At 45.5% G+C, this 24,152-nt stretch overlaps 1 protein-coding gene across 1 annotated transcript in view; it reads right to left on the reverse strand.

Annotated features, from left to right (window-relative positions):
* LOC120046664 (myotubularin-related protein 13-like) overlaps nucleotides 1–24,152 on the reverse strand; it is a 160,579-nt gene that overhangs the window by 41,429 nt on the left and 94,998 nt on the right. The window contains exons 10-17 of the mRNA XM_038992064.1: nucleotides 23,151–23,228; nucleotides 22,728–22,841; nucleotides 21,750–21,878; nucleotides 21,491–21,589; nucleotides 21,129–21,342; nucleotides 20,825–20,934; nucleotides 19,766–19,915; nucleotides 3,386–3,454 (exon numbers count right to left, since the gene is read on the reverse strand). Coding sequence (XP_038847992.1) covers nucleotides 3,386–3,454; nucleotides 19,766–19,915; nucleotides 20,825–20,934; nucleotides 21,129–21,342; nucleotides 21,491–21,589; nucleotides 21,750–21,878; nucleotides 22,728–22,841; nucleotides 23,151–23,228 — 963 coding nt within the window. The remainder of the gene's footprint in view (nucleotides 1–3,385; nucleotides 3,455–19,765; nucleotides 19,916–20,824; nucleotides 20,935–21,128; nucleotides 21,343–21,490; nucleotides 21,590–21,749; nucleotides 21,879–22,727; nucleotides 22,842–23,150; nucleotides 23,229–24,152) is intronic.

Below are 24,152 nucleotides of genomic sequence, written 5' to 3' on the forward strand. Positions count from 1 at the left end.
CAGACCTCACTGTGCAGCCTGCCAGACAGACCGAGGGAAATAAGGGGCAGAATATAGGTCAATGAAAGGCGGCTCTTCAGTTTGAACATTTGCCCAAAACACAAACCAAACACACACAATGTCTCTCGCACAAACACTGTGGGAGCGGGCACATAGCTGAGAAGCGTCCCACATTCTGTTGTGAGGAGAGGTTGGGCAGCAGCACTGTGGGCTGAAGACAGTCCACTGGGGAGGGTCCAGACTAGCCAGGCTAAAGCTAAGAGAAAGAAGACCACTGTGACAGGACAGTCTATATTCATCAGATTAAGTTGAGAAAAACCTCCTAAGGCTTTCATGAACTGTCACTCTACCTTAAGACTTAGGGGATTTACTATAAATATTATACTGTAAAAGGGTAATTTTAATTTAGAGTGCGTTTCTGGGGGCAGCCTTCCGATGGGGGCATTGTAGTGATTGAACACATTACATACTGTGGTGATAAAACCCCGGGATGTGAAGCCCTGACCAAATTTCTTCCAGACCCGATCCCCAATTCTCATTGTAGTTACTGCGGGCAGCAGAGGTTGACGGATTGAGAGGCTCTGTGGAAGATGTCAATGAGGAGTGATGGATAACAGGTACAGGTGAAGCAGCGGTTTTAATAGGAAAGGGCCTTAAGCCAACTGACCTCGTTGGGAGGGGTTGAGGGGATGTAGAACTTCCTGATAAGGTGATAAATACTCCTGGGGGCAGAGCATGAGGACTGGCTGGAGTAAAAATAACGATACAGTAACAAGCAAGGCGGATGTCGTCAATGGCACGTGCTACCGTACGGCACGTATTGTGTTGATCCCGCCTTGCCACTGCAAGACGGTATATTATGTACAATTCACTATTTACACGGATGGAATTACACTTCAGGAAAGCAATAGGCCTGCTCTTGTAAAGTCATCTACATGAGAAACTCAAAATAAGAACATGTTTATAATGAAACTATGCAGCAAATTCACGCGGCAAGCCTGGGCTACTGTGGTTACGTAAAAGGTGTAAAAAAGTAGCCTAATCACTCAATGCCACTTGAGCACTGATTAACTAAGTCTTTCTATGGAGATTACAGACAGGTTGTGTGTGTGTGTGTGTGTGTGTGTGTGTGTGTGTGTGTGTGTGTGTGTGTGTGTGTGTGTGTGTGTGAATTCCGCTGTCCAAATGCCTTTCCGGGGATACCTCTGGCCCAGTTTGAACTACCATTGTATTACAGGTTCTCCCTACCCTGGCATGACCCACAGGTAAACACCTATCAGATCAGCTTCACCTTCTAGGAAATCTAGAAGGTAAAGCAGGTTGTCTTAACTTGAGGGCAGGGTGCTGTTGTAGTAAGGTTGGAGGGCTTAGCAGTTTAGTACTGAAGCTAGGAGGTTAGGAGTACTTGGACGCAGATGTGCAACATGTACCCGAGACGTGTTGTTTTCCTTGGTAGTGTAATAAAGTCCAAGATGAAGGAAATCAGAGCTAATCTTCCATGAAAAGGTATGCAAATAATCTTAACCATAAGACCCACGTCAAAACCACTCCATGGCAAAGAAACAAACGGTTCTGGTTGAAATTCTCTCTTTTTGGCTTTGTAACAAAACACATGTACCGCTGAAAGATTATTGCACATTTCATCTGCTATTTTGTCACGATTGTCACCTGGATACAGAGAGAAGACACTCCTTCTGTTCCCTTTCTCTCAACCAACGATTCCACAAATGGTTCTCTCAGCAGTGTCCTACAGTAGACTGTCATGGTCCTATACTACAGCGTGGCGTAAACCCAACACTCCACTGGCTCCTTCATCTGCTGCCAAGCATGCTTTGAACAGCCCCATAACAGTCAGTGTGGTAAAGTCAAAGACTATGGGGAAATGTGGCAGGATGGGGGGGTAGAGTAAAGCAGGCCAACAGACATTTTGCAAAAGGATGTAATTGACTATCGTGCGATGCTGAGATTATCCCGAGAATCTTTGCGGAGCGTTGTGAACCATCACAAGGTGCTCTGTTTTTTTGGGATATGTTGTTTTCCCAGCTTTTTCATAGCGTTTTTTCATCACACAAGAGATTACACAATATGGACCGTGGTGGATTCCTGTGCTCTTGCTTTTCGCCATTTGCGTGACCACATGCTGGACTCTACAGTTAATGCCATTCCTTTGGAAATCTGGGAGAAATCTGTTGCGTTCTGGAGCTCACGATATCATTCCTTCTCATTCCTCCCGTGCCAGAAACTGCTCCGTTGAGAATGAGATGCCTCTCAGGATTCGTGTCTCTTTCTGAAAACCTGGTGATAAAGGTCCTTTAACGTAATCCTTTAAATCAGATTGTATGGTGACGTAAAATGGGGAAACAGGAAAAAAAACGACAGGAAATCCAATGCGTTTGGGCAATGGCTTTCAGATGTCTTAATGAAGAGGCAGAAAGCTGGAGCCTAGGGTCACAGTGCTGTGTTAACAACTTGACGGTCACAGAGAGACACTGTTACTCCGTTACAGCAACAAACCAAACTATGAACAATGTGCTATAGTGGGGTCTGTGACCACTTGACTCAGGTTGTGTACAGAGACAACTCTGCTCTCACCCCCATTACATAGCAGGTAACACTGTACACCTGTATCAACAAACAGAGACAATTCCCTTGGTTTGATTTAGATAATTTACTATGTGTGTACATTTCCAATGCCACTGTGGTCTGATAGAATGGTTAACCTGGCTGGGAAACAGAGAGAGCAGGCTTATCACAGAGCGTTACATCAGCCTGTCCTATAAAAACAGGGTGAGTCATATAATGGCAGAGAGTGGGCGAGGTCCAAATTCTGTCTCTTAGGGTCTGTACCCAATGCAGGGCAACAGCCCACAGTTGTGTCTGTCGCCGTGGCAACAGCAGAGCGGTGGGGACATATTTGTGGTGCGCACCGCAGCAACCAAGTTTGATCACGGGAGGTTGGAAACCACAAACCACAGCGGCCCTCTGGGCTTTGGTGTGAAGTACAGTTCTCACCCTCTTTATCCTAATGTGGCTCGTCTGAGAACAAACGGGACAATTCTCTGTCCCCTCCCCTGTCCCAGAGCTGCATGGTCAGAGGCTTGGGAAGTCTCTTGTCCTGCCTGGAACACAGCTCCTGACATGAGGTTAGGGCATGCTGCATGCACCAGAGGCAACCTTCAGAACAGGACCAGTGCCAGGACAGCTGGGATATCACACCCCATCCCTTTTCTATTATTGCCCCCGTTGTAAATACCCTCCATTAGGACGGCCAGCTTGTGGTGAATGCCAGGCTGTCCTGCCCTTGATTGAGCAATATAATCAAAAGGACCTGCTGGGTGACTCTCTATCCGCTCTGTGGAATGGAATCTCCCAGTCAGTCACTCACCCGGTAAAAGGCTGTCGTCAGTGGCAGGAGGGCGGAGGCGACGGTGTACTCTTCAGAGCTGGAGCAGTCCTGTGGGTCACACAACAGTGGAGTGGTGAGGTCAGGACACAGCAAGATAATGTTACAGAAGCAGGTCAGGCCTCCAAGTACACCTGTTATATCACTATGGGTCAATAAGGTCTGGGCAGTGCACCTCTCAAAAAAACATTACGTACGAGCAAAACCTGATGTAATTTTTGCAAACAACTAATAATAATTGAAGTAATTTAATTTGTTGGTCATTTCATGTTGTGCATTCCTGCTCCAGATTACATCCCAGAGTTTCCGGTATCAACATCTACAAACGTATTGAATAAAACCATGAGATTTTGTTGCATAAAATCACAAATTGTCTTGGCTTTAAAATGCAACATCCATTAGTCAAGCACCATGACGAGTCCCAAAAAAAACGGACATTTCATTTTTTAAACAGCTTAGAGCGCAGCTGACAATTTTTTCTCCCATTTTTACACCACTCACAGAATGCATCTGTACTGGGGTCTATTTGAAATAAAATAAGTTGTATTCAATGGAGCATTAGAGATAAGCACGGCATTCTGGCAGATAGTACAATACATCCAGTAGAACTGGGGACTTAAGGGCCAAAATAAAATGGCTCATATTGAGAACAGAGAGACTGGATGGGAAAATGAGAAAATCTGAAAAGGACCCAATTCGGACCCAAAAGAGCTCCACACACAGGAAATTGGTACTTATCTCCATGAGCTTTGTTGGGATTTATTTGTTCAACTGGGAAAATGAGAATGGCCGCCGGAAACTTGATTTAAGTCCATGTCAAAACAGCAGAGCTGATCCTGATCTGGTGCCGTGTCTCATAACCCTCACAGGGACCCCAAGGGCAGGATACGTCGTAAATCACACACACACACACACACACACACACACACCACACACACAACCTATCTTTCATACACATACGAACAAACACTTCATAACCACGCACACATTCGACAAACTTTGCATTTTCACAAAGACGCACACCACCTCAACCACACGATCAGAGCCTCTCATTTTGTCAGGAGAGGGGGGTAAAAGGATTGTGACAGGAATGCTGGACTTGCCAATAGTGGAGAGGGGGCCTTTTGAATAAATCCCCCATTCCCTCATACCTTCCCAAAAAACTGAGGAATGTACAGAGAGGAGACAAATGCAAAACACACGGTCTTCAGCTAAACATGAAAGCCTGGCCCCCCATGAACCGAGCGATATACTTTCTTGTTTTCCCCTTGCAGTTCGTTTTTAGTTATTTTGGGTTGCGGTTGAATGCTCCAGTTTGGAGAGCCACCAAAGCTTTGTTTACCGGCATCCTTGACAATGCCGCAGGTCACAGAGGTTCAAAGAACCCAGTGAAAACTCTCCAAATAACTCCAGGAGCAGAAGTGCAAGGGCAGAAAAATGTAAACATTTAACAGAGACGTCGTTATTCAGACAAAAAGACCACAAGGTCAGAGGAGCCAAGTCTGGGCTAACATTTCATAAAGCATCGTTGTAATTCATCTTTCCAAAACACTGTACTGTAACGCCTTGAGCCGAGCTTGTCAACATCAAAAGGCAGAAGCATTGATTCAGAGCATGAAGAAGAGTCATAAGACCAAGCCATGCTCTGCTATCTGTAAAAAAATCAGACCCAGTGTACATGTTCATATGTCATTCTGGCACAATCCCGTTTACTTTATGCAACCTCAGTATCATCTACAAACAGGGCCGCGCTGTAATCTGACAGAAGAGGGAAAGTGATGTTCTTCAAGTGCCAAGTTTAGGGAAGACATGAGGTCTTAGAAGCAGCTATCCAGGTTAGCGCCATGATTTACTGTATTTCAGAACTTCCTAGGCCAATAGGTCACAGCAAGCCATACTGAGAGTATAAAGACGCCCAACTACAGTGAGGCTGAATAACTGAAAGGCGGCAAAGCGTGAGGGAGACCCTGATGCTGCTGACCTATGTAGGCTCTACTGCATGTGCTTGGAGTTATCCCTGGTTCACCAGCAGCACATATCTCTGTTTACATTGAGACAGAGGAATGCTGCTGTTTATTATTCGGGACGCTGCAGTCGCCGCAGAGCCCAGCGCATACGAGCGCATGCAAGAGTGCAGGGGTGGGGCGTGCGTGTATAAATGTATGTGCGTAAGCGCATCTGTGTACAGAAGGGTGAGGAGAGCAACGTGCACCCCTGCAGCTCCGCTTAGGAAGGAGGAAGCCATCTCCCCTCTTTTCTCCATCTCTTTCATTCTCTCTCAAGGCTGTGGTTCACAGATGACTCATGATGTTTTGCCCCTGATAAACACGTAGGCCTATACTCAGCAAACAAAAACCCTGGACCCGCACGTTTAACATGGCCCCATGACAGGAAGTGAGCAGAGAGCAGCTTCCTGCAGACTCCAGACACCTCTTCCTCAGCGCTTTCCAGGAACCATCCGACTGAGACAGGCATTTAAAAGTATAGAAGGGGAGCTGGAGGAGGCTTTTATGAGGCTGCTGTGCTGTGGTATTATTCATACTCACTGGGTCAGAAACCATAGAGCACGAGCCATACTCACTCATTATAAGCTGACTCATTGACAAACATGCACAATACTGAGTACAGCCGTGCACATAGACACATATACTACAAACTATGGTACACTAATCAAATTGAATGTCAGAAGCATGGAATAAAATCACTGTTAGCTTCCTGGCCTGTACTGTTTACCTGGTCCTGCTGGCTGACATCCAAGGGGCACGGCTTTATCTGTACATGATAACGATGCTCGTGAGAACTTCCCAGTGTTGTCGTTATGTTAGCCTGTCCAACCAGTCCAGAGACTGACCGATCTACAACCAAGCAGAGCAAGAGCTTTTCACAGCAAGAACCCACTCCTCTTCTCACAGAGGATATTAAAATGAGAGCAGGAGAAGTGGAGGACTCTAAATGAAACCTTAACCAAGTTACTGTTCAGGTCCTGGAGGGAGGAAAGCTGGAGACCCTGTGTGAGACTGTCAAACACAGCAGTACATCCTAGTAGAGAGGAGGGCGAAGAAAACATCACATGATATTGAATGAATGGGAATCTGTGGACACTGCTCACTTTAGCAAAGCCATGAGTGTAAAATATCTCTAAAAACAATCTGCTCAACGCTAAACCTTGATTGAGGAGACTAAACTGCTGGGTGTAACCCTAGATAGCAAGCTGTCATTGTCAAAACATATAGGCTCAATGGTTATTCAAATGGGAAGAGCTCTGTCCATGATAGGGCATTGCTCTGCCTTCTTGGCATCTCAGTCGACCAGACGGGTCTTACAGGCTCTAGTTGTCGCACCTGGACTACAGCCCAGCTGTGTGGTCATTCACTGCAAAGAGGGACATAGGTACAGTGGCTTGCAGAAGTATTCACCCCCCGGCAATTTTCCTATTTTATTGCCTAACAACCTGGAATAAAAATATATTTTTTTGTGGTTTGTATCATTTGATTTACACAACATGCCTACCACTTTGAAGATGCAAAATATGTTTTATTGTGAAAGAAACAAGAAATCAGACAAAAAAAGAAAACTTGAGCGTGCATAACTATTAACCCCCCCCAAAATCAATACTTTGTAGAGCCACCCTTTTCAGCAATTACAGCTGCAAGTCTCTTGGGGTATGTCTCTATGAGCTTGGCACATCTAGCCATTGGGATTTTTGCCCAGTCTTCAAGGCAAAACTTCTCCAGCTCCTTCAAGTTGGATGGGTTCTGCTGGTGTACAGCAATCTTTAAGTTATACCACAGATTCTCAATTGGATTGAGGTCTGGGCTTTGACTAGGCCATTCCCAGACATTTAAATGTTTCTCCTTAAACCACTCAAGTGTTGCTTTAGCAGTATGCTTAGGGTCATTGTCCTGCTGGAAGGTGAAGCTCTGTCCCAGTCTCAAATCTCTGGAAGATGAAACAGGCTTCCCTCAAGAATTTCCCTGTATTGAGCACCATCCATCATTCCTTCAATTATGACCAGTTTCCCAGTCCCTGCCGATGAAAAACATGACCCCATTATGATGCTTCCACCACCATGCTTCACTGTGGGGATGTGGATCTCGGGATGATGAGAGGTGTTGGGTTTGCGTCAAACATAGCGCTTTTCTTGATGTCCAAAAGCTCTATTTTAGTCTCATCTGACCAGAGTACCTTCTTCTATATGTTTGGGGAGTCTCCCACATGCTTGGCGAACACCAAACATGTTTGCTTATTTTTTTCTTTAAGTAACGGCTCTTCATGGCCACTCTTCCGTAAAGCCCAGCTCTGTGGAGTGTACGGCTTAAAGTGGTCCTATGGACAGATACTCCAATCTCCGCTGTGGCGCTTTGCAGATCCTACCAGCGTTATCTTTGGTCTCTTTGTTGCCTCTGATTAATGCCCTCCTTGCCTGATCACTGAGTTTTGGTGGGTTTTGGAGGGCGGCCGTCTCTTGGCAGGTTTGTTATGGTGCCATATTCTTTAAATTTGTTAATAATGGATTTAAAATGGTGCTCCGTGGGATGTTCAAAGTTTGGTATTTTTTTATAACCCAACCATGATCTGTACTTCTCCACAACTTTGTCCCTGACCTGTTTGGAGAGCTTCTTGGTTTTCATGGTGCCACTTGCTTGGTAGTGCCCCTTGCTTGGTCGTGTTGCAGACTCTGGGGCCTTTCAGAACAAGTGTATATATACACTGAGAGCATGTGACAGATCATGTGACACTTAAATAAAGTCCACCTGTGTGCAATGTAACTAATTATGTGACTTCTGAAGGTAATTGGTTGCACCAGATCTTATTTGGGGCTTCATAGCAAAGGGGTTGAATACATGTGCACGCACCACTTTTTAAATATATTTTTTTATAAAAAAATAAAAAAAATTGTTTCAATTTGGACTATTGTGTGTATGTCCATTACATGAAATCCAAATAAAAATCAATTTAAATTACAGGTTGTAATGCAACAAAATAGGAAAAACGCCAAGGGGGATGAATACTTTTGCAAGGCACTGTAAATTGCAGTTGGTCCAGAACAAAGCAGCAAGTGTGGCACTTAGATGTACACGGAGAGAAAGTGTCAGTAACATGTGTCAATCTCGCCTGGCTCAAAGCTGAGGAGAGATTGACTGCATCACTCTCGGTCTTTGTGCGAGGTATTGATGTGTTGAAGGTACTGTTCTCCTGGCATCCGCCAAACCCAGATTTGTCCGTCAAACTGCCAGATGGTGAAGTGTGATTCATCACTCCATAGAACACATCCAATGGCATTGCACATGGTGATCTTAGGCTTGTGTGCGGCTGCTAGGCCATGGAAACCCATTTCATGAAGCTGACATTGCTTCCAGAGGCAGTTTGGAACTCGTTAGTGAGTGTTGGAACCGAGGACAGACGTTTTTTACACGCTACACACTTCAGCAGTCGGTGGTCCGGTTCTGTGAGCTTGTGTGGCCTACCACTTCACGGCTGAGCCATTGTTGCTCCTAGACGTTTCCACTTCACAATAACAGCACTTACAGTTGACCGGGCAACTCTAGCAGGGCAGAAATTTGACGAACTGACTTGTTGGAAAGGTGGCATCTTATGAACATGCCATGTTGAAAATCTATGAGCTCTTCAGTACAAGCCATTCTACTACCAATGTTTACTATGGAGATTGCACGGCTGTGTGCTCAATGTTGTACACCTGTCAGCAACAGGTGTAGCTGAAATAGCCAAAGCCACTCATTTGAAAGGCTGTCCACATACTTTTGTATATATAATGCATGTAGGCTGTGTGTGGCATTTTAAATGTATGTAGTTTAGTCCTTGACTAATAATGTGCTGTACTATGTATTATGTCATGTTTCATGTGGACACCAGGAAGAGTAGCTGTTGCTTTTGATCCAAACCAAATGGGGAGAGCGCAAGCAGGTTCCCTGACTCTCACACCCTAGTATGAATGGGGTTGTAGCCAAGGTTCCCTCCATTGTTTTCTGCACTGAGCAAATTTCTGGTCTGCTGAGCGCAAACTTGAAGTTGTGAAAATTCTATGCAACACTGAGGCTGTACCCGCTTTAAGTTACAGTTTTAACAGTGGCCAAGTAGGCTACTGTGGCTACTTGATCATAATGTAGGCCTACCAGTGGCCTACTATCAAAAACAATGGAGAAAAACACATCCAATAACATTTTAACATGGAAATAGCTGTTCTATCATTCAGCCTACAGTAGCAGCCAATGTGTAGTGGTCAATGCCTACATTCCATTAAGCTTGGCATTAACCTGTTAATTCACTTGTCCTTCAGACACGGTGACTTACATTTAAAAATACAAATATTTCATCTTTATTTAACTAGGCAAGTCAGTTAAGAACAAATTCTTATTTACAATGACAGCCTACACAGGCCAAACCCGGACGATGCTGGGTCATTTGTGCGTCGCCCTAGGGGACTCCCAATCACGGGCGGTTGTGAATTCGAACTAGGGTGTCTGCAGTGACGCCTCAAGCACTGAGATGCAGTGCCTTAAGACTGCTGCGCCACACAAAATGTTGTGTTTGATGTAAGAAACCACTTTACAAAATAAAATTCATTATTACAGAGAATCAGACAAATTATGCTACCTTCTGCCTATTGGCTACTTAAGTTTATTCAAGACTGTCACAAAATACAACACTGCTCCTTTAAGATATAAAAGCTCTTTACCTGACTCGCTTTTCAAAGATGGCTAGAAATGCACACGTTTTGTTCTCTTGTCGGAAGCAATCACTCCCCCATTGTTGACTACAACTGAGCTATAAATGGGCTAATAACTCACTAACGAGCAAAGAAAATTAAGAAATATGCACACGTGGCTACAAGCAGCTCTCACTTTGATCTCAAAACAAGCGCATCTAGTGACCGCTCATACTTTAGCCTAAACACAGACCAGTTCAAAGTGAATGGCACAGTTCCATATATGGAAATTGAATTTTTTATTATTTTATTTCACCAGGTAGACCAGTTGAGAACAAGTTCTCATTTACAACTGCAACCTGGCCAAAATAAGGCAAAGCAGTGCGACAAAAACAATAGAGTTACACATGGGATAAACAAATGTACAGTCAATAACACATTAGAAAAATCTGTATACAGTGTGTGCAAATGAAGTAAGGAGGTGAGGCAATAAATAGGCCATAGTGGCGAAGTAATTACAATTTAGCAATTTACACTGGAGTGATATACAGTTGAAGTCGGAAGTTTACATACATTTAGGTTGGAGTTTTCAACCACTCCACAAATTTCTTGTTAACAAACTATAGTTTTGGCAAGTCGATTAGGACATCTACTTTGGGCATGACACAAGTAATTTTTCCAACAATTGTTTACAGACAGATTTTTTCACTTATAATTCACTGTATCACATTTTCACTGGGTCAGAAGTTTACATACACTAAGTTGACTGTGCCTTTAAACAGCATGAAAAATTCCAGAAAATGATATGGCTTTAGAAGCTTCTGATAGGCTAATTGACATCATTTGAGTGTACCTGTGGATATATTTCAAGGCCTACCTTCAAACTCAGTGCCTCTTTGCTTGACATCATGGGGAAATCAAAAGAAATCAGCCAAGACCTCAGAAAACATATTTTAGACCTCCACAAGTCTGGTTCATCCTTGGGAGCAATTTCCAAACGCCTGAAGGTACCACATTCATCTGTACAAACAATAGTACGCAAGTATAAACACCATGGGACCACGCAGCCGTCATACCGCTCAGGAAGGAGAAGGCTTTCTGTCTCCTAGAGATGAGCGCACTTTGGTGCGAAAAGTGCAAATCAATACCAGAACAATAGCAAAGGACCTTGTGAAGATGCTTGAGGAAACGGGTACAAAAGTATCTATTTCCACAGTAAACAAGTCCTATATCGACATAACCTGAAAGGCCGCTCAGTAAGGAAGAAGCCACTGCTCCAAAACCACCATAAAAAAGCCAGACTATGGTTTGCAACTGCACATGGGGACAAAGATCGTACTTTTTGGAGAAATGTCCTCTGGTCTGATGAAACAAAAATAGAACCGTTTGCCCATTATGACCATCCTTATGTTTGGAGGAAAACGGGGAGGCTTGCAAGCAGAAGAACACCATCCCAACCGTGAAGCACGGGGGTGGCAGCATCATGTTGTGGGGGTGCTTTGCTGCAGGAGGGACTGGTGCACTTCACAAAATAGATGGCATCTTGAGGAGAGAAATTATGTGGATCTATTAAAGCAACACCTCAAGACATCAGTCAGGAAGTTAAAGCTTGGTTGTAAATGGGTCTTCCATATGGACAATGACCCCAAGCAAGATGTTTATCTTTCATTTGCTGTATTGGACTTGTGATTTCATGAAATTATACACTGCTCAAAAAAATAAAGGGAACACTTAAACAACACAATGTAACGCCAAGTCAATCACACTTCTGTGAAATCAAACTGTCCACTTAGGAAGCAACACTGATTGACAATAAATGTCACATGCTGTTGTGCAAATGGAATAGACAACAGATGGAAATTATAGGCAATTAGCAAGACACCCCCAATAAAGGAGTGGTTCTGCAGGTGGTGACCACAGACCACTTCTCAGTTCCTATGCTTCCTGGCTGATGTTTTGGTCGCTTTTGAATGCTGGCGGTGCTTTCACTCTAGTGGTAGCATGAGACGGAGTCTACAACCCACACAAGTGGCTCAGGTAGTGCAGCTCATCCAGGATGGCACATCAATGCGAGCTGTGGCAAGAAGGTTTGCTGTGTCTGTCAGCGTAGTGTCCAGAGCATGGAGGAGCTACCAGGAGACAGGCCAGTACATCAGGAGACGTGGAGGAGGCTGTAGGAGGGCAACAACCCAGCAGCAGGACCGCTACCTCCGCCTTTGTGCAAGGAGGAGCACTGCCAGAGCCCTGCAAAATGACCTCCAGCAGGCCACAAATGTGCATGTGTCTGCTCAAACGGTCAGAAACAGACTCCATGGTATGAGGGCCCGACGTCCACAGGTGGGGGTTGTGCTTACAGCCCAACACCGTGCAGGGCGTTTGGCATTTGCCAGAGAACACCAAGATTGGCAAATTCGCCACTGGCGCCCTGTGCTCTTCACAGATGAAAGCAGGTTCACACTGAGCACATGAGCACATGTGACAGACATGACAGAGTCTGGAGACGCCGTGGAGAACCTTCTGCTGCCTGCAACATCCTCCAGCATGACCGGTTTGGCGGTGGGTCAGTCATGGTGTGGGGTGGCATTTCTTTGTGGGGCCGCACAGCCCTCCATGTGCTCGCCAGAGGTAGCCTGACTGCCATTAGGTACCGAGATGAGATCCTCAGAGCCCTTGTGAGACCATATGCTGACACATGCACATTTGTGGCCTGCTGGAGGTCATTTTGCAGGGCTCTGGCAGTGCTCCTGCTTGCACAAAGGCAGAGGTAGCGGTCCTGCTGCTGGGTTGTTGCCCTCCTACGGCCTCCTCCACGTCTCCTGATGTACTGGCCTGTCTCCTGGTAGCTCCTCCATGCTCTGGACACTACGCTGACAGACACAGCAAACCTTCTTGCCACAGCTCGCATTGATGTGCCATCCTGGATGAGCTGCACTACCTGAGCCACTTGTGTGGGTTGTAGACTCCGTCTCATGCTACCACTAGAGTGAGAGCACCGCCAGCATTCAAAAGCGACCAAAACATCAGCCAGGAAGCATAGGAACTGAGAAGTGGTCTGTGGTCACCACCTGCAGAATCCCTCCTTTATTGGGGGTGTCTTGCTAATTGCCTATAATTTCCACCTTTTGTCTATTCCATTTGCACAACAGCATGTGAAATTTATTGTCAATCAGTGTTGCTTCCTAAGTGGACAGTTTGATTTCACAGAAGTGTGATTGACTTGGAGTTACATTGTGTTGTTTAAGTGTTCCCTTTATTTTTTTGAGCAGTGTATTATATGATATCCCTGTCCCGTTAGGCTAGGCTATGCTAGTCAGCTTTTTTGATGAGGATGCTCCCGGATCCAGGATGGGTATGAAGTAAAGGTTAAGGACAACAAAGTCAAGGTATTGGAGTGGCCATCACAAGGCCCTGACCTCAACCCTATTGAAAATGTGTGGGCAGAACTGAAAAAGCATGTGAGAGCAAGGAGGCCTACAAACCTGACTCAGTTACACCAGCTCTGTCAGGAGGAATGGGCCAAAATTCACACAACTTATTGTGGGAAGCTTGTGGAAGGCTACCCAACATTTTTGACCCAAGTTAAACAATTTAAAGGCAATACTACCAAATACTAATTGAGTGTATGTAAACTTCTGACCCACTGGGAATGTGATGAAAGAAATAAAATATGAAATAAATCATTCTCTCTGCTATTATTCTGACATTTCACATTCTTAAAATAAAGTGGTGATCCTAACAGACCTCACTGACAGGGAATTTTTACTAGGATTAAATGTCAGGAATTGTGAAAAACTAAGTTTAAATGTATTTGGCTAAGGTGTATGTAAACTTCTGACTTCATCTGTACGTGCAGATGAGGATGTGCAAGTAGAAATACTGGTGTGCAAAAGAGCAGAAAACCAAAAACAAATATGGGGATGAGGTAGGTAGTTGGTTGGATGGGCTATTTATAGATGGGCTGTGTACAGCTGCAGCGATCGGAAAGCTGCTCTGACAGCTGACGCTTAAATTTAGTTAGGGAGATAAGTCTACAACTTCAGTGATTTGCTGAGTAGCTGAGTAGAGTGTTGGAAGCTATTTTGTAAATGACGTCGCCGAAGTCAAGGATCGGTAGGATGGTCAGATTTACAACGGTATGTTTGGCAGCATGAATGAAAGAGGCTTTGTTGCGAAATAGGAACCCGATTCTAGATTTAATTTTGGATTGGAGATGCTTAATGTGAGTCTGGAAGGAGAGTTTACAGTCTAGCCAGACACCTAGGTATTTATAGTTTTCCACATATTCTAAGTCAGAACCGTCCAGAGTAGTGATGCTATTCGGCCGGACGCGGGCAGCGATTGGTGAAGAGCATGCATTTTGTTTTACTAGCATTTAAGAGCAGTTGGAGGCCACAGAAGGAGTGTTGTATGGCATCCAAGCTCATTTGGAGGTTTGTTTTGCATAGACCTACTGCAGCTCTGATTGGTTATGGTGCATCAGTCTGTGTAGAATATGGGCCTGAGTCATGCCTGTCAATGCAATAGAATCCTACTCCAATGCGCTCTGCCTACAAGAAAATCTCTTGCACAGTTAATTTTGCATACTAAATCTTGCATAGTTTGTTTTGTTTCAGTATATTACATTGAAAGTGACTAATATTGCATTGATTCGATCACAATTGCTGCAGTAGAGCGAAACGTTGATAATGTCAACTAAATGGGAAACTGTAGAAAGTTGAATGAAGTTCAATCTCGTGCTTCTCTGTGCGGGCTTATATTTCTTCTGCATGGAAGGCCGATGTGAGCTGTGCGCCCTCAGTTTAGAGGGAACATTGGTTATGGCCCATCTGGCTAATAGCGTCACAGCATTGGCCAGCCCAGAGTACATCTGAACATATACTAATCTAGAATGGATGGACCTACAACTTTTCTCCTACACCCAACAACCCCCAGCAGGTGAAGGAGCACATGTGTGAATGACATTCTGACAGCGTTTTGTGAGCACTGTCATGGGGCCCATAATTCTCTCTGATAGGAAATGGTTGAGATGCCAGGATGCATTTTTACCCCTTTTTCCACAGCAGGGCTCCGCTCGCCTGGCCTTGCCTTGTGCAATGTCCACTTTCAAACCTGCAACAGCTTGGAGGGGGAGAGAGGGAGGAGAGGTGCTCTGCACAGCGGCTGCACGCACACAGAAACAAAAAGGCTCCCCATTAGTGCAAATACTCCAATTAAGGTCAGTCATGTCTTTGAGTCATGTGGCTGTCAAGTAGGAGATACGACTTAAAACAGCTGCAGAATGTTTACCACATACACAGATAAGATGCGTCCAGCACCGATAGCACTGGCATCCACTTTGGACAGTTTAGTCAGCATCTTACTGTAACAGTTGAGGTCAAAGCACTTGAGGAATGGACAACTAATGTGTTTGGTCAGAGCTCATTGGTTTTCAAAGAAGTTGTGTAAAATGTGGGTTGAGGCCTGACAGGACAGGAACACGAAGTAGTAACACTGCATGGTCTTCATCTGATACCTCTGGCTCAATCAGCCAATCACATCACTCACACCACACAGACAGACCTGCAGGCCTCAAACGCACTGGCAGAGCATCTTATCTCATTAAAATAACAATTGACTCAGAATGACAGTAATGTAAATATTTACTTTGAATACTCGCAATAAATGGGGGGAAAAAACGGGGTAAGGTATGTAAACAAACCTTGAAGCATTTAATGAGTGGGGAAAATGCGTCACTAACCGTCAGTCTCAGCAGACACAGGTTCACTGTCTCTCCAGTAGGGACAAACATGGGCATGTTCTGCACCAGGGAATGACATTTCCTCAGAAATATTTTTTCCCCCCAGATTTGTAAGAAAACAGAAATTACAATAAAGTCCAGTCTTTTGAATGCTCACTTGGTCCTCCATGGCCATACAAGTACTTGAGGTGACTTATGTTCTGCTTTGAGTGTGCTGCTTCAGGTAAGAGTGGAGTTGAGGACGGCCAAGCTGTGGCTCAGTGACTGTACACAGACATCCACTGAGTTACAGTATAGCCTGATTTAAAGAACTACTCTGAGTGATGAGATCCCACACCTACTTCCATTAGAAAAGGACTACCCCCTCTCTCACCTGGTTGTCTGTCAGTAAGCAGAAACGTACTGTACTGTATACACACACACTGCTTTGACTCATACTGTAGTAAAGAGAAACTCCGCAGAACAAACACCGCTCCCTGTGGACGAGTGCCCCTTCAAAACAGTTTGAACCGCTAACGCTAGCCTTCTAACAGTCAGTCAACAGAGCCAGGGCAACACAGGGGGCGGCAGGTAGCCTAGTCTAAGAGTGTTGGGCCAGTAACCGAAATGTTGTTGGTTCAAATCAGGTGGAAAAATGTGCCGTTCTGTCCTTTAACAAGGCAGTTAACCCCCAACAACAGCAGCTCCCTGGGTGCCGATGACGTGGACGTCGATTAAGGCAGCCCCCCGCATCTCTCTGATTCAGAGAGAGGTTGGGTTAAATGCAGAAGACATTTTTCAGTTGAATCCATTCAGTTGTGCAACTGACTAGGTATCACCTTTCCTAGTACGAACCCCTACGGTTAGCCCCAAACTGACATGTTACATGTGGCCCATAAACTCTTGATTGGCCTCAGAATGATGATATCATCAGGAATGTGAGCTGTTTTTAGATAGAAACACACATGCCTCCCATCTCGTTCTAATGAGGCATCATTCTGTCACTGTACAGAGACTGTGGTGCATAGCACACTGTAGAGGTCACACTAGCTTTGTGGGGTGTTGAGGGATCACACACACAATCACTGGCATCAGTGCAATCTGTGATATATCTCCAAGGGCTTTTTGACAGGGAAGGGCGTTGAGAGGAGAGGGGTGAAAGTGAAATACGAGAGTAATTACTGCCGAGGCAATCTGCTATTTCTGTTCCCTTTACAGCCCATCTGAGACAAATCCATGGACCAGGACACAGAATCAGGACCAAATAACTGCAAAATGGATGGACCTCTGGCCTGTTGTTGCCTTAGTGAAAATATAGGGGAGAAATATCAATACAGTATTACACCGTAAAGCTAAATGAAATTATAGAGAAATGCTTGCTATGTTTTAGCTAACCTTTTGGAAAGTAAACCCTCGCTCCATTGTAAATACCAGCTCCATGAGTAAAATTGTTGCTTATTTTGTTTTGCGAGGCAAAGCAGAGATTAAATCAAAATAAGACGGGAAAGTCTGGTGAAATGAGAACCCTGAAGGTTTGGAGATAATATACACACTGGCCTCTATCCATCTACCTTAAAGGGTGAAGTCACACCAGTAGGTCACCTGTAGTGCAGTACTATGCTGGACAGGCAGTTCATCTCAGATACACTGGGGATGTTTTGGTGTGGAGATGTCCATCTCTAATGGTGGACTCTATCTGCAAGTCTCCATCTGATGTTTGGGTTTGAATAGTGGTTGTTGAGGAGAGACAAGGGCCCCGGACTGATGCTGATCCGAGTTGTCGTGCCACAGCCAGACAGAACCCCTCTGCTCCAGCCCGTCACCCCCTCCCTCTCCTGACATGTTCCATGCTGTATTATGGGAAACCCTGCCAAGTGCCCCCTGGACCAAACACGGTACTAGAGAGACAGTCTGTATAAGTCCACACGAAGTCACTCCGCTGCACTTGGCTCTAAATAAAACCCATCTGGTCCAGGGTGCACCACTCACACGTGGTTGTTATCCTGACTAATCAACTCTGAAGGTTGGTATTGAATGCATCTCACATGCTTGCTTTATAGCATCTGCCTAGGGATTCAGTATTCCCAATGCAATGTCACTGAAAATGCTCATGTCCAGTTTGAAGGGGATTTTTTTTTCTTTATCCACAGAAATACTATTAATCTGTTCCTTGAACCAAAAAAATAAACTCCACATCAGGATCCCATTTCGGGGAGAAACACAATACATGTCAGACGCGCTCGCAGGCCAGCTATCAGATAACACAGCCACATTAAGCAACCTAATAGACAAGCATTTCTACATTGTTCTGAACATTCCAGAATGGTCCGGTATTCTCCAGACAGATCTAGCAACAAAGAAGACTAATCTGCAGTTATTATAGAGAGAGTCCCAGTGTCATTGTGGTGTCTTCCAACAGCTCTGCACCACAGGGAGACTACTGTAGGACCAGCAGCTTCATCACATCACTACCTTGGCTTGGACAGAGTGGGACCTGGACTCAGATACTGAAGACATGCAGATAGCTATGCATGCAGGGGGCAACTGAAACCAGGTGGTATGGCACATCTCCTAGAACCCGTGTTGCTAACAGGAGCACAGGAAGGGAGAGCATATATACCTCTGTCATGTATAAATTACACAGCCACTAGTCGGCTGGCTGGCTCTTGACCTATTTTACAAGTGGGGAGGCCAGTGACCTCTACACACCCAGGCTAAAGGCAGATGGTGGGATTAATTGGCTCGCCGTCCTCGATCATTTGGCCAGAAGAATGCGTGGAATCCAGAGCCACTCCATAAAAGTTGCTCTCTGTGAACACTGCTCCGAATCATTAAATCCCCGTGGCAACAGCCATGTGAGGCTGTAAAACATGAGGAACTACCACTGAGGCCTCAGCTCTGACTCTGAGCCCTCCTCTCCCACCTGATTGATGGCAGAGTGAAACTTTATGGGGCGTGTGCAGCACAGGGAGAGCAGAATAAAGCACTAATCGCTTTGTCCAATAACTGAAGCGATAGCGCAAAAACCCAATTGCACCCAGGTACATTAAACACCAACCTTTTACTAGATATGTGGTGCGCAGTGAGCACTCCCTTTTGACAATCTGTCAAACTATTGCAAATGAAGACTAACTTGAGCATAAATCACTGGGAAAAGATATGATTTGGCCATTCTTCCACCTGCAGCCAAGCATGACTAAGGTAAGGGAGAAGGGAAGTAACAGCATGGTGCAGTAGCAGCACGTGTTGTTGCCAGAGACCTATGTACCCTAGGAAGCTATCCGAGTGGTGGAACAGGCAGAGCTCTACATCACATTACCTTGCCAGAGCTGTCTGCTTAGCACTTGGTCAGCCGGCACATGCTCTCGCTGTCTCGTACGGTTTCCATTACAGACAACTTCAGACGCGCTAAATTAGAACCAGTTAAAGCCCATGAAAACACATCACCGCACCCAGAGTGGGATTGTTTAAAGGGTAGAGCCTGGAAACAAACTCCTGCTTCCTGCTCCTCAAATATTCTGTGGTTTACCTGTTATTGCCTCTGTGAGAACGTTAGGGAACACCCAAGAAAAAAGGCTGTCACTGATATCTGGATACTTACTGTACATTAGCTATTAGAAAACAGTGTTCCATACTTTGTAGAAGGACATTCAGAGAGACTTTTAGGAGAGATGTTTACTACCTCGTGGAGGGACATACCGCACACAGAACTTTAATAGCTCCGAGTGGCGCAGTGGTCTCAGACACGGCATCTCAGTGCAAGAGGTGTCACTGCAGTACCTGGTTCGAATCCAGGCTGCATCACATCCGGCTGTGACTGGGAGTCCCATAGGGCGGCGCACAACTGGCCCAGCGTCATCCGGGGAAGGCCGTCATTGTAAATAAGAATTTGTTCTTAACTGACTTACCTAGTTAAATAAAGGTTCAAATAAAATTTGAATAACAGAGCCAGGGACAGACTGGCTGAGCTTTGACCCACCTGGAGGGCACAGTTCATCATGCGGATGACGTAGTCAAACTGTTGGTGGTCCAGTATGGCCCGGTTCTGCTGGACGTGCAGACTGAGCTCCTCAGTCAGACACTGGCGAGCCGCCTTGCCTTTCAGAGCACGCAGCGCAGCTGGCAGGGTCTGGGAACACAGCACAGCAGACACAAACAGAGCCTGTTTTTAACACAAAAAACATAAGACACACCACGACATACATGAACAAATAATCTTCTGAAATGATTTCTTAACATCCCAGAATTCTAGAACCAGCTACAGCCAAGAAACCTAAGCTAGTAGCTCTGCAGGAGCTCAGGAACAGGTACAATAGCAGCTACAATATTACCAGTCCAGACAGTGAATTGTTGACCTCTGGGAAATATTAATACGACACATTTCATACTAATGTCAAAGTATGAGAAAAAATGTGATGGTAATTCATCTGGGTAATAGTTTTCACATTGGCTGTATAATGTATATTGAGGTGAAGGGTTTATAGGCTCGGGGGTGGTGGTGGGGTCTATAGCTGGCGTACTGTGTGTTCCTCTATCGACACAGGGATGCACGGCTGCCTTATATAACCTGCTTATTACAGCCAGAGGTGCAGGCATAAAGGAACTGGCTCCATTTCATGCAGTACACACGGGACACCCGCATCAACGTTCCTATGGGCTCTTCTATAGGGGGTGTCACGGTGCGGGGAAATCAAAGAGCATCATTTACGTGTAAATGCTTTACGGGAAAAAGCAGAAAGCAAAACAGCTATGCCATTAACCTCGGTGTTAAAACAATGGGGTTATTTCTGCTGATAACGAGGAGATTATGAGGCTAGTCTAAGTGTTTGATTATCTGTCTCCAGTGTGGTCCTGTCTCCCAGCCGGGAGGTATAATTAGCCTGATAGAGTTGAGAGCTCTAACTCCAGACAGACACACACGGTTGCCTGCCTGCTGTAATCGGAGGGATGGATGTCAGTCCAGATGTCTGGGCCATTACAGACGTGGCTGATTACACTGTGCTGAGAGACAGGGATTAGGGAGGATGCCGTGCGTCACCTTCTCCGTCTCCTGGGTCTTGTTGTCAAAGATGAAGGAGATGCAGCTCCTCACCACCTCCAGCCTGCGAGCGCTGTTGAACACTGAGCCCATCTTCCCCATGATGGACACTGCACAGATGAGGGGTGAGCAGGTTAGGAATACAAGAGTGGTAGAAATACTAGCTATGCTAGTACAGACGCCATTCAATACTCAGCAACTAAGTACTTACAGCTATTAACACATTATAGACAGACTCCTGCCAAGCCATTTGTCTCACACAGGAGCAGGCATGGTGTAGAGCTGATGTTTGTGTCTCACATACCCACGGGAGGGCCGGCGGGCACCACACACTTCCTCTCTGCGCGGGTGGTGGTAGTGATGGCAGGGGCGCTGGGATGCTTGGCCAGGCCCTCCGCCAGCAGCCGCTCCACCTTCTCATCGTCCAGCAGGGGGAAGGGCACCACATGCACCCGCAAGTGGGAGCCCTCCGTGGGCCGAGGCACTTTTTGGAACGCCATGTGGGGGTTGGGATTCTCCTGTAATGGACCATTCAATAATAAAACATACAGACAAGAACAACATCTGTGACGGCCATAGGACATGCTAGAACACAAAAGAGTACAGAAAGTACCTAATGTGAACACTATTGCATACAGGCCCAGAGGCTGAGTGATGTTAACTCACGTTTTTGTACAGTTGGTCAGAGAGTTCCCTCATGTGCTTCTGCAGCTTGGCAGGGCTGGACGCCTCCTCCTTAAAGCGCTCCATGTCAAAGGCCACCAGCTACAGAACCAACGATAAGTCAGTCAAGCTGTTCCCGAATGATACAATCTCTCGACAAGCCCAGTTTCATACACAACAGTGAAATTAGAAAAATTGTTGCCAAATCATACTGGAGTTGCAAAACATACAGTCTGGTTACAGTAGCCATGCCCGACAGTACCTCATCAAAGAGATCACAGGCTCTGTAAGGCGGACCCCTTTCAGACACGAAGCCAGCGAAGGCCATGCCATCCAGAACCTTGGTCAGGAAGTCGTTTTCAATCAGGCCTCTCTGGCCCAGGAAGGCAGTCTGTAGGGGGACAGGGTCAAAGGTTAAATAATGGTAGGTACATAAAGATGTACTTTTAAGACTAACAGACAAACTTTGCTTTTCTCAGTTGCTTCTATTCTCTTTAACTTCTTTTTATTACAATGAACCCCAGTCACAAAAGTGAAACAAATGACTGAAGATATGGTGAATCATGCCTGTGATTCGTGCTAGTGGGTGAAAGAGATAGAAAACGGGGGCAGTTTTTCTAGACCCCCCAGTCTACGTCTCTCCATAAAAAAGCGTACAGTTTCTGTAGATTCGTGATAAATTCCTGGCCCATAATCCGAGCCATGTGGGGTACTTTGAGAGGGATGTGCTGAGAGGTTACCACGGAGACGCCGCAAACACAAACAAACACAAACCCAGCTATTTTTCTATTTATATTTGATATATTTCATATGGCTCATCGCGAGGCCATTGGCCAAGGCTGACAGCACTTAACACAAACAAGCAGATAGCATGGTGAAGAGCCATACTGTCAGTCACTAAAGCGCATCCTAAGAACACACACGCTAAAACAAAAACACCTCCAAACAGCTTTATCAGACAGGATAAAACAGAATCCTCTTGTTCTTGGATTCTCTCCAAACATTCTTTTACAGGCTGAGGAACAAGGGATAAATGTCAGCCTATCAAATGTTAATGGGGACAAACAAATTGAATAAGGTAACCACCTACATTGCAGTGATCGGTGAAATGTGATCTTTTCCGGAATTACAACAGCATGGGGGAGAAACGTGCGTCATCATCAGAAGACACATTGAGGGTGTGATGGAACACGTTTTTAACCCACCCAGATTGAGTTGAACAGAAGTGCGTTGATCTCACCTTGTGAAAGTGGATAACGGGTTCGGAATGGATGCGGATAAGCTGCAGGCAGGACCTGTAGCCCTGGAAGAGTTGTGCAAACAGCCTGAGGAACACGGCTCGCACCTCCTTATCCTGAAAACACGAGAGGGGAGAGTCACCTCACAAACATGCCATGAATACCCCCTTGTTAATTCAGTTCACATCTTAACGTGATTATTAAACCATCTGAAGAAATGGAAACCCCCACTAAAGTTCACATTTTTGTGCTATTCATAGGTCGGACAAGAGACGAGCGTGCTATAGGAGATATCTCAGAGCAGTGGTGTCCTCCTCATATCACAAACACATGATGTTCTGGGAAAAGGCTCCATCTATTACAATGACACATGGCCAGGGGTAAAGGGTGAAGACCCTGTGTTTACTGGAATGATGGTGCCTTACCAACAGTTTGAGGTTGGAGGGGGCTGTGCGAGGGGGTGGGAAGGCATTGTCAGCTATCTCCAGATCAGGATGCAAAACCTGAAAATAATAAAAATGCCTCTTAGTCTTGACTTTGTTTATTCCTAAGTACACTTTTATGGTTCAGATTACATGAACAAAATCATTACAATGACTAGACTAGTTACATAAGGACAGAACATTATACAGCTGTTTGCAACAAACCACATTCTCATTATGATCTAATGTGAAATGTCTAATGGGGATCTGTGATTTCCAAGGATGAGCATTGGTGTATGCTGGGTACCTACCAGAGACAGGGCAGTCTGTAGTGTGTAACAGGTATGTACCAGAGACAGGGCAGTCTGTGTAGTGACGGGTGCACCTCAGCCACGCTCAAGGTACTAAACGATATCATAACCGCCATCGATAAAAGACAGTACTGTGCAGCCGTCTTCATCGACCTGGCCAAGGCTTTCGACTCTGTCAATCACCATATTCTTATCGGCAGACTCAGTAGCCTCGGTTTTTCTAATGACTGCCTTGCCTGGTTCACCAACTACTTTGCAGACAGAATTCAGTGTGTCAAATCGGAGGGCATGTTGTCCGGTCCTCTGGCAGTCTCTATGGGGGTACCACAGGGTTCAATTCTTGGGCCGACTCTTTTCTCTGTATATATCAATGATGTTGCTCTTGCTGCGGGCGATTCCCTGATCCACCTCTACGCAGACGACACCATTCTGTATACTTCTGGCCCTTCCTTGGACACTGTGCTATCTAACCTCCAAACGAGCTTCAATGCCATACAACACTCCTTCCGTGGCCTCCAACTGCTCTTAAACGCTAGTAAAACCAAATGCATGCTTTTCAACCGTTTGCTGCCTGCACCCGCACGCCCGACTAGCATCACCACCCTGGACGGTTCCGACCTAGAATATGTGGACATCTATAAGTACCTAGGTGTCTGGCTAGACTGCAAACTCTCCTTCCAGACTCATATCAAAC

The sequence above is a fragment of the Salvelinus namaycush genome, chromosome 1 (genome assembly GCF_016432855.1).
Source record: "Salvelinus namaycush isolate Seneca chromosome 1, SaNama_1.0, whole genome shotgun sequence".
Taxonomy (NCBI): domain Eukaryota; kingdom Metazoa; phylum Chordata; class Actinopteri; order Salmoniformes; family Salmonidae; genus Salvelinus; species Salvelinus namaycush.